The following is an 11280-nucleotide window of genomic DNA, read 5'->3' as shown; positions in this document are numbered from 1 at the left end:
TCTGTGTAACATCAAATGAATAATATAATTAAAGCTTAGACCCCGATAGCCGTTGCACATACGTCCAATAATTTATATTTATTTAGTTATTATCAAAATTTTAAAGAGAAATTTTGATTTTTTTATTAGCATTTTATGTATAAATGTATTCATATGAATTTTTTTAATGTTTTTATTCTACTTTTAGTCATATAAAAGAGATATAACGCCCTCCTAGTGCTTCCTACTCCTCCTACGTTATTTTCGCACGCGCACACTGTACTTTCTACTTGAAAATCATCAATGCCAGCAGGGCCCAGCATGGGCAGCATGAGCAGAAAGGAAGCAGAGGCAGCAGAGCCACCAGCCGCACCAGCTACAGGCACACGGATACGGTGCACAGCACACACGCATAAGGCGCATAGGCACCAACACAGCTATTGGCAGCCATTGGCAGCCAGGCTAGGGCAGCCATCTTGCTATATGCGGAAGGATTGTAGTTTCTGACAGAAGTAAAGTATTAGTTCTTTATGCGGTGTTCTACATGTTTGACTCATCACTTATGTGCCCTGTAAACACCCGAGGATCACTTTTAAGTATAACAAATACGAAAGTTTAGTGCTGTAACATAATCACGGAATTGACCAAACAATGGCAATGGAGACGCCAAGAGAACGAGAAATTGCCGCAGAGGATAGTATTAAAGTGGTGTGCAGATTTAGACCTTTAAATGATTCTGAGGAAAAAGCAGGATCTAAATTTATTGTCAAGTTTCCAACTGGTGGTGAAGAGAATTGCATCTCAATAGGGGTATGTTCTTTTCAACTGCATTTCATTTCATTTATAGTTTTTAACTTAGTCGTTTGTACAACGTTTACATATAACAATGTATCAAAATAAGGGTCACTATAAAAAATAAAGTCATTTTTTTTATTTTCATATCATTCATGACTTACTATGCATTCTTTTGCCCCTGAATAATTCATACAAAATAGTACTTTTATTTCCCCTATGTGAAGATTACTGGTTCACCATAGTACCTGTACATTCTCCAAAAATGAATATTGTATTCTTTTTTTTGGCACAAGTTACAGGATTATTACATACTTTAAAAAACATAACTCTGTTTACAACATACCTCTTATCTTACAACTATATTAGGAAATAACTTTTCTGTTTGCCTAATTTATTTTCATTTCCATTAATATAATTGATTTCTTAATTTTTTTGTTAAATTAATTAATTAACATGAACATTAATTTATTAAATAATTAATAGATGACCAATTGGTAAACAACAAAATCATGTTTTCATATATTGCTTCTCTAGGGCAAAGTCTATCTTTTTGATAAAGTATTTAAACCAAATGCAACACAAGACAAAGTTTATAATGAAGCAGCTAAGTCTATTGTTACGGATGTTTTGGCAGGCTATAATGGAACCATATTTGCTTATGGTCAAACTTCTTCTGGTATGCTGAAATAATTAAACATATTATAGTAATTGTAATATTATGAAAAACATTCATTACTATTCTTTTTTTTAGGAAAAACACATACGATGGAAGGAGTTATTGGGGATCCAAATAAACAAGGAATTATACCAAGAATCGTTAATGATATTTTTAATCATATTTATGGTATGGAAGAAAATTTGGAATTCCATATCAAAGTGTCTTATTTTGAAATTTATATGGATAAAATTAGAGATCTTCTTGATGGTATACCTAAAAAATATATTATGCTCATTTTCAGAAACAAATAATATAAACATATTAAAGTTGAAATATTTTTATTTTAGTCTCCAAGGTCAACTTGAGTGTACATGAAGACAAAAATCGTGTTCCATTTGTAAAAGGAGCTACTGAACGATTTGTGTCTAGTCCAGAAGAAGTATTTGAAGTTATAGAAGAAGGAAAATCTAATCGACACATTGCAGTAACAAATATGAATGAACATAGCTCCCGATCTCATTCAGTTTTCTTAATTAATGTTAAGCAAGAAAATTTAGAAAATCAAAAGAAACTTTCAGGAAAGTTATATTTGGTTGATTTAGCTGGTTCAGAAAAGGTAAGTTTTTGCAAATTATAACGTATTTATTGACTATAAAGCTATATTTTTTAACTTCTATTTTAAATGAAAAAATTTAGGTTTCTAAAACAGGAGCCGAAGGGACAGTTCTAGATGAAGCTAAGAATATCAATAAATCACTATCTGCACTAGGAAATGTAATTTCTGCCCTAGCTGATGGCAATAAAACTCACATTCCTTATCGTGATTCTAAACTAACTCGAATATTGCAAGAATCTTTGGGTGGTAATGCTAGGACTACAATTATTATTTGTTGTTCTCCAGCTAGCTTTAATGAATCAGAAACAAAATCGACTTTAGATTTTGGTAATATATTGATTTTATTTCTATTTACAGTAGGTTTTTAGTCTTTCATTTCAATGTAAAATATTTTTCATTCAGGCAAGCGTGCTAAGACTATTAAGAATGTGGTATGTGTCAATGAGGAATTAACGGCCGAAGAATGGAAGCGACGATATGAACGGGAAAAAGAAAAGGCGGCAAGACTGAAAGGAAAGGTAGAAAAATTGGAATCTGAGTTGTCTCGCTGGCGTCAAGGAGAAACTGTGAAACCAGAGGAGCAAGTTAGTCTAGTTGAAGGTCCTGATGTCACTACACCTATCATTGCTTCTGTTGAAGGTAAATACACATCCCACCATTTAAGATTACTTGCACTTATACTCAAAAGCTTTAAGTTTATACCATGGCCACCAATTACTGCCAGCCTGAAAATTTCAGGTGGAAAAATTGATTATATTAAAATAACTCTTGTACTCCAATTTTAAATATAGACATTAATTTACAAATTTGACAGATTGTATCCAAATTTTTCTGCTGATATTTAGTAATAGCCAAATCTCGAATTAAAGATTAATTAAAATAATTAATTACTTTGTATTAGGGCTAGGCTTGAAGATGGTAAGAGCTGTAATTGAACGGCTGTTGTGTATGAAATTACGTAATTTTAGATTTTATTTTATTATTTATATAATATATGCAATAATGATTCTATTGCCTTATGTATAATATTAACTTTTTTGAATAGAAATATAGTATTAACTAAAGCTGGACTCACAAGCTTACTTAAGACTGGTTTTTTCAGTTAAAATTGACGATGGACCGATTCCGGCTACCCCGGGTGGAGGTCTTATGGCCGGCTCACTATCAAATGAAGAACGACAAAAATTGGAAGAAGAATGCGAGAGATTATATCAACAACTTGATGACAAAGACGAAGAAATTAATCAGCAATCGCAGTTCGTCGAAAAATTAAAGGAGCAGATGGAAGAGCAAGTTGAGTTGATTGCTGCTACAAGAAGAGATTATGAGCAGCTGCAAGAAGAAATGAATCGTATTCAACAAGAGAACGAAAGTGCTAAAGAAGAAGTTAAAGAAGTTTTACAAGCTTTAGAAGAATTAGCTGTAAATTACGACCAGAAATCACAAGAGGTAAGCAGAATAACTGCAAGTTGCATATAACTCTGTAATTAATATTTATAAACTAAAGTAAATAGTTTATGCAATTACAGGTGGAATTAAAGAACAAAGAGCAAGAATCTCTGGCAGAAGAGCTTTTGGCAAAACAAGCAGCACTAAACACTACTGCAACTGAGTTACAGCAATTACGTGATATGTCTACTCATCAAAGAAAACGTGTAGAAGATATGCTGTCCAACTTTTTAAAAGACTTAACAGAAATTGGCGTTGCTATTGGTGGCGATGAGAATTTAAAGGTAATAATCTATACAATATTTCTCTTCGCGAATAAAATGTCAATGAATTCGGTATAGTCTTGATAACAAGTTGTAAAAGATAAAGTCTATTATTTTATTCAGTAATTTCTTGATTAACATAAGGCTTCTTTGGCATCCCGCATTTGACTGACTATAGCCGTTAAAATTTCAAATATTTTTGAACGTTTCAGAAATCATATGTACATTATATTGTTCAGTTAGAACTTAAATTATACACACATACATATTTCGGCCATATCTTAATACACACTACGCTAACATATATTCGAATTTTAATGGACACTACACTATTTCACAATACTTAAGTAATTTATATCTTACAGATCGCACCTGAAAGTAATGGTAAATTAGAAGAAGAGTTTACTGTTGCTAGACTTTTTATTAACAAAATGAAATCAGAAGTACGGAATTTAGTACAGCGTTGTCAAGGACTTGAAAGTTTTCAAATTGACAGTAATAAGAAGGTAAAAGAGACGAAGAGTTTGAAAAAAAAGTTCAATATAATTGTTGTACACGTGTAAATTATTTTTGTTATATTTTAGATATCCCAATATGAAAAGGATTTAGCGGATTGTCGACTATTAATTTCTCAACATGAAGCACGTATGCAAACATTAACAGAATCAATGAAAGAGGCTGAAATAAAGAAACGAACCCTTGAAGAAGATGTAGATTCACTTCGTGAAGAATGTGCTAAATTGAAGGCAGCTGAACAAGTACATGCTGTTACTAATAAGGAAAAAGCTGAAGAGAAGGAAGCTGCAACGAAAATGAGAATAGCTTTAGAAGAACAAATGGATCAACTGCATGATGCACATCAGAAGCAAGTGACTATGCTTAGAGATGACATAGCCAAGAAACAGGAACATTTAAATGAACTTAAAGATTTAAATCAGAAATTTGCATTGGCTCATCAGCAAATGCAGGCTGATTACGAGCGCCTTAAGCAGGAAGAAGCTAACAAAACAGTCAAATTACAAGAATATATGTTGCGAAGTGATCGAAAGAGACAGGTAATTAAGATATTTTGGTTTTAATTCTTTGTGAATTTCAGAAAGTATATAACAATATTAATAATGTAATATATTTTCAATTTTAGGCCAAGACGGATCTTAAGGCTCTTGAAGATACAATAATGAAAGAATTGCAGTCGCTACATAACCTACGGAAAATGTTTGTTCAAGATTTGCAAAATAGAATGAAACGTTCAAATGCAACTGATGAAAATGAAGATGATTCTGGATCGCTTGCTCAAAAGCAAAAGATTTCTTTCTTAGAAAATAATCTGGATCAGCTCACGAAGGTTAGTAGAAATTTTATAAATATACTTAGCGTGTACTCGTAGCATTTTATCATAAGACATTTCTTAATAATATATTTTAAAGGAATTCCTCATACCGCTGCTACACAGCAAAATCCGAAAATGAGTGTCAGCGATACTGCCCTATATTACGATCAGTTTGAAGTTCATTAAAACATTTCAGTGTCGTAACGAACTGCTCTTTTTAGTAAAATAGATTATCAAAAATGAAACAAACAAATACCGTTGTTAAAAAAATAATATAAATTGTATTTTTGAAATTCCTACTATTTTACTAAAATAGCAGCTCTTGGCGTCATTAAAATGATATAATGAACATGAAACCAGTCGTCAAATAATGCCGTATCACTAATACGTGTTTTGCTCTGTAAGATCGGTAGGAAATATCCCATTGAAGCTAAAATTTTTTGTAACTATGATAGTTTATTTGAAACCATAATTTTATAATACTGCATACATGATTTATAATTGTATCATATTTATTTAAATTAGGTTCATAAACAGTTAGTGAGGGACAATGCGGATTTGCGTTGTGAGTTGCCTAAATTAGAGAAGAGACTTAGAGCAACGATGGAACGTGTAAAGGCTTTAGAAACTGCATTACGTGATGCCAAAGAAGGTGCAATGCGTGATCGAAAACGTTATCAGTTCGAAGTAGATAGGATTAAGGAAGCTGTTAGACAGAAAAATTTGGTACGTCGTGGACCTAGTGCACAGATTGCCAAACCAATTAGAGCTGGTCAGCATCATTTGAGTAACGTTAATACAATAAGAACCGGAAAAACAGGTAACAATGAAATCTTTCCACTATATTCTAATGCATAGATATTATAATTTAAGAAATTCTATTTATATATAGTTATATTTTATTTATGAATATTTTTATTTTGTTTTTAGATCAGCTTAATTAAGTACTGCATTGTGATTCTCAAATCGTGGGTTTGTTCGGTTTTGTACAAAAGGCGTTGCTCCAGATCACTCTGCACTATATAGTAAGTGGATCGATATTTTTGAAAAACAAGAACATAAACAACATCTACGTAGCATTCAATTATAGAGCTGTTACGGGGTATAGGCAATAATTTGATAATATTGAATATGTAAAAAGCGAACAAACCTTGCGACGATGATTTTTATAAATAATTATGCGTTATGTTTGCTTTATAGATTGCTTAATTTCAGATTAAATCTATGTCGGATTAATCCATATTAGTATTTTTAATTTATTTTATCTATATAATAGATTTGCTATTCATCTGAAGCTGATAGCTAATACTGTTATATCAAATGTTAATGTCTTTTATACATTTACTGTTGAAAAATGCTATTTAAATGGTCATTATCTCCTAAAGCAAAATAGACAGTTTTTAAGATGAAAAGCATATCGTCAAAGTTAGATTCAAATTAACAAGAAGATGAGTCTAAAATTCTTCACTTTTACAGAAAGTGAAGGCAAGAACGCTTTCAACGATGAGAAAAACAATGCTAGTTTGGCAAGTAATTTGCGCTATATATTAACTAAACAATAGGCGTATTTAAAAAGCACCAGTAATTCTTTCTATTTTTTTCAACAAGTTGTGCTTAGGTATACTAATATAAGCGTATTAATGTTAACTATATTAAAAGAAATCTGCATGTCCAATTAAATTGTAAATAGGGTGGGATGATCGAATTGCGTATGTTAAAACCTTTGCAAAAAATATGACCTAGTGAATTTCATAAGTTACAAATAGAATATTCATATAATTTAAAATTTACCTTATTATTTTTATAATTTTGCAATATGATAAGTGATTATAGAAAATTTACTGTATTTCGATGCGTTTGAATTTTTAAGGTTAGTAGCTAAAGAAAACATTAATACATTTTAAATTAATAAGAAATGCCAATAATTGGCATAAAATCGTTATTGGACATGCAGTTCTCAAATACAAACAGGACAAAAACTTATGTGAATGATTGTGGCTTATAAGTGTTTGTAATTCTAAGAATCATATTTCTTCTCTTAATTTTATTAAGCAATGTATCAATCTTTCTAAATTATAATAAAATTGAACATGCATGGAGGGCTCACTTAAGTATATTAAGTGCATTAAGCTATCTACCATATGTTCAAGGTAAAATCTCTATTTTAAAAGGAGTTACGTTGTTTAAAAGAAGGAAGAGAACAATCTTTTTCGAGTCTTCACCTAAAGTCTATTTCAGTATAGTCAAATATTAGCCGCATTCATCTATTCATGCTTATTAAGTAATTTAATTTATTATTGGTTACTCATTGTCACACGAGAGGCTCTCAAATAGATATAAAACGCACAGAAATTATGCTTTTTATTTTTAAAAGATCCTATTGGTGTTTTAACGGTACAATCATACCTATTATATCCACGGATATCATTTCTTAATGCTACAGTAGAATCGTGAAAAAATTATCAATTTTGAATCTGTCCATTAAAAAGCTATGCATAAACTCCGCTTCAGTTCCTAATTTCTAAAGTAGGTTTTGAATTAATTTTTCTAATATCATTGACGTTATCTGTGCACCATGGTAAATGTACATTAAAAGAATTAATTTTAATTTTTATCATATATATTTATTTATAGGGCTTCTATTTATGATAAGCATTTAAAGTTACGTGCCCTTTTTGTACTTCGTATATTTTGTGAGGCACATTACTTTATTGATTAGTGATTACTAATTTAATGTGAAATAAATATTTTTATAGATTCTATCTAGTAACAAAATCCATAATTTATAGATATCGGCAACTCTATTGCAAATAATTATTAATACTTATAGCAAGGTTGAAGTCTTGAATAAATAAATATATAATATTGCATAAAAACTTAAATGTTTTAGCAATAACAATAAGGTGCATGTTTCACGAGCTTATTTATATTATTTTATTCATCAACTTCTCATTTTCAACTTTTGTGATAGAAAGTATGTATTTGTATTAGCCAAGAAGCAGAAAAGAATGCGAAATGTATAATGAACGCAATGGTTCATAATTTTGATCGGTGTATATACATGTGATCAATCCGTTTTGGTTGCATTAATTCGGCATTTCAAAAAATATTCTACTGGTACAGACAGCATAAATATACTTGTATTGTTAAAGTTACAATACTGGTATCGAAGCCTATTTAGTCCAGAGGATGGATTTGCGTATACTATACAATTGTCTGTACAAACTCTGTATTACAATTTAATGCATCTAACTAATCATTAAAAAATAAATATATTATAGTTAAATAATCAGTCTATCGGTTAGTGCAATACCGCACATTTATAACTTTATCTCTAAGTTACCATCAATATTTATTTTTATAGACTGTCAAAAATACTATTTCTACATACTAAGAATTTACTGCACTGTGCGGTATTGATCATTATACTAAGATTGTGGAATTGTAGGTTTTCAGGCATTAAATTGACTAAAACATTAAAAGCTTATTCTAAAGTAAAATATGAATTTTGCTTAAATATAGTCTCAGAAGCTCCAGACACTATCGGTTTTTCGCACGGTTTTATCAATACGATAAATTATCCTTGTGACTAAATTGAACAATCGAAGACTGGACAGAATAAATCCACACACTATTCGTATTAATAGTATGAATGGAACCACGATTAAACCGTGTTAAATAACCGAGAGTCCTTATAAATAGGTATCGCATTTTTTCAATGCTCTGTTTTCAATTGTTTCTTTGTTAAAAATATTTCAAGTAATAGCTCAAAATACACACAAAGCTGGACACTGTGAAAGAGGAAATTGATTCAAACCATTATTGTCTTTGCGATTCTATGTTATTAAATATGTAAGAGTTCTCTATTTACTGTAGAACACTTAGCAACATCTAACTTAACAAATCGTTGGTCTCCTTTGCGTGAAACACATAGGATACTCTCTTATTAACCCATCCTCGTCGAGGGAACGATGTCGTCTTCGAAAATTCGTTGTTTAATATATTTTTCCGGAAAGTAAACATTCTTTTACACAGTTCTTAAAATTTGAAAGGTCACATATTTTTTAAACATTTACAAAATATACATAAATAACATATTTTTCAGTTAAAGCCTCGATTAAATGTTTCACCGAAACAATTCAAGATTCATATTTAAATGTATTCTACCGTAAGTAAATTTATTTTTTATTAGAAATAATGAGATTATTCTTGTGCAACTAGACTTAATTAGTTTTTTCTACTACGTTCGGGATTTCAAAGGAAGAGCAAAATAATAGTTTCATGAAGTAATTCTAAGACAAAAATTCATGATTTTTTTATAAAATGATCTTTTTGTAAGTAGTTCTTTCAGAGCTCCTCATGCACAGAATTCAGATCCACCTTATCTAAAACAGTTTGGGTCGATTTTTCTACTTGTAGGTAAACTTATGAAATAAGAACGAGCTCTCTAGCCAGCTGCTTGTAATTTCATTTCTCATGTATGCATTGATTAATATTAGATTTTAAACTAAATTATCTACATGTATAGAAAAGTCGTCCAATGACTAGTATAAAATAGCTGACAGTAACGATATATGTAAAGCTTTAAATTTATATACAGTCTCAATATTATTTAAATGTTATAATAAGAATCATCTTGATTCTGCATAAGAGAAAGTGCTTTATTACAAATATAAAATACAAAACAAACATCACAGCTTGTTAAAGCAATGCTATCGAACTACGAATAAAACGAAACTTTCTTCAAATGATTTGTAGACTATTTAAAAAGAATTGTAAAATTGCTTACCACGCTAAATTAAAATTTTGCTATTGTTCAAATACTTTAAATATTGCAAGATAAGGAAGATAAATTTTAAGGTGCGATTGGCTTTTAATATACCCTGGTAATATACAAATTCGATAAATTTCCACGCAATAATATTAAATTCGGTGTTTATAATTAATGAGATTCTAATTTTAGAAAGCTTAATTGTACGAGTCAATATGTAAAATTATGAATGCATAAAAATATGGCTGAAAAAAATAAACAATTTAAAATATATATTATATCTGAAATAAAATATATCTTGCATCTCTTAAAAATAATTTAAACGTATTTCACCTGTAGTCAACATTTTACATATGTTCCTATCGATAATATGTATGTATGTCATTTGTTATTATTTTGTTTTTTATTCTGATGAATTAAAATTGTATTTTGCAATTTAATTGACTTTCTTATCCTTGTTACTGGACCACATTATAAATTTAATGATCAAATATGGAAATAGTACAACCTACTTTAAACGACACCTCTTATGAAAAACAAAATTTTGATTCGTTTACGGATTTGAAAGCAAAATATTTCCCACCCAGAGAGGACACTCGTGGACTTTTCCTTCCCGTAAATCGTTATAGCTCGAAAGTTTTGGTAGGTAATTGGTTTGAAAATCGAGTTATAAATAAGAAAAGCCCATCATCTGATAAGAAAATATTCAAGGATACGGAACATCGTGAAGCTCCTTCATATGCTTCATATCGACTAAGTGATCATTTTACTATGAGGGAAAATAAATTGAAAAACGAGGTACGTATATTATAATTTTCAAGAAACAATTCTTACTTACTTCATGTAGTGAAGTTATTAGCATTAAAATTTTACAGGGCTTATCTCGACAATCTCTATTCGATCATCATGGAGAAGCATATTATAACAACATGATAACCACTTACGGACAATCATACATAACTCATCCGAAATAAAAATATCCCTTAGAAACACTATTTATGCAAGGCACATAAATGCGATAGAATAAATTTGCTCGAATATCTACAAAAAGATATTTTATTCGTTAGCTAATAGAAGAGCGATGATGCAATATTATTGTGGTATATAAAATATTTTAACTTTTACCAAAATTGAACGAGTCTCTAGAAAAAATGTATTTTTGATTTAAAAAAAAGGGAATTTTTAGTACAAAATATTTCATCATTGTATTTCTGGTTTGCTTCGTCCCTATCGTTCAATCAAGTGAAATGACTATAAGGGGGGAGAAAAGAGGGTAGAAAAAATAGGGGATAGTTGGGTGCAGTGTAACGGTGACGTCATGCACGACGTTAAGCGTCGACGCAGCGCTCCCGTGCGCCGCCGTCGACGTCGTCGTCGTTGCGCCTTGCTCCGATACTGAAGCGGACCGAGCCGAGCCGA

The 11280-nt window shown here is 30.6% G+C and overlaps 1 protein-coding gene across 1 annotated transcript; it reads left to right on the top strand.

Annotated features, from left to right (window-relative positions):
* The first annotated feature begins 361 nt into the window (after nt 1–361).
* Nucleotides 362–10134, top strand: Khc (kinesin heavy chain). The gene is made up of 13 exons (XM_066731714.1): nt 362–789; nt 1309–1450; nt 1526–1699; nt 1780–2048; nt 2129–2375; nt 2451–2687; nt 3151–3497; nt 3578–3781; nt 4126–4266; nt 4345–4815; nt 4902–5105; nt 5616–5910; nt 6567–10134. Exons 1-13 carry the CDS (start codon nt 631–633, stop codon nt 6650–6652), a joined length of 2976 nt encoding a protein of 991 aa, XP_066587811.1. The 5' UTR covers nt 362–630; the 3' UTR covers nt 6653–10134.
* The last annotated feature ends 1146 nt before the right edge of the window (nt 10135–11280 follow it).

The sequence above is a fragment of the Prorops nasuta genome, unplaced genomic scaffold (genome assembly GCF_024137725.1).
Source record: "Prorops nasuta isolate Cenicafe-Biocafe unplaced genomic scaffold, Cenicafe_Pnas_1.2 PNAS00009, whole genome shotgun sequence".
NCBI lineage: Eukaryota > Metazoa > Arthropoda > Insecta > Hymenoptera > Bethylidae > Prorops > Prorops nasuta.
Note: the sequence above shows the minus strand (reverse complement) of the source record. Positions and strands in the feature narration are given on the sequence as shown.

What these genes read in the sequence shown, in the direction of transcription:
- Khc (XM_066731714.1), top strand. Translation starts at nt 631, where the DNA reads ATGGCAATGGAGACGCCAAGAGAACGAGAAATTGCCGCAGAGGATAGT. An exon ending in GAAGTGATCGAAAGAGACAG is followed by an intron (nt 4,816 to 4,901) that starts GTAATTAAGATA and finishes TTTCAATTTTAG; the next exon opens with GCCAAGACGGATCTTAAGGC. An exon ending in AATAAGAACCGGAAAAACAG is followed by an intron (nt 5,911 to 6,566) that starts GTAACAATGAAA and finishes TCACTTTTACAG; the next exon opens with AAAGTGAAGGCAAGAACGCT.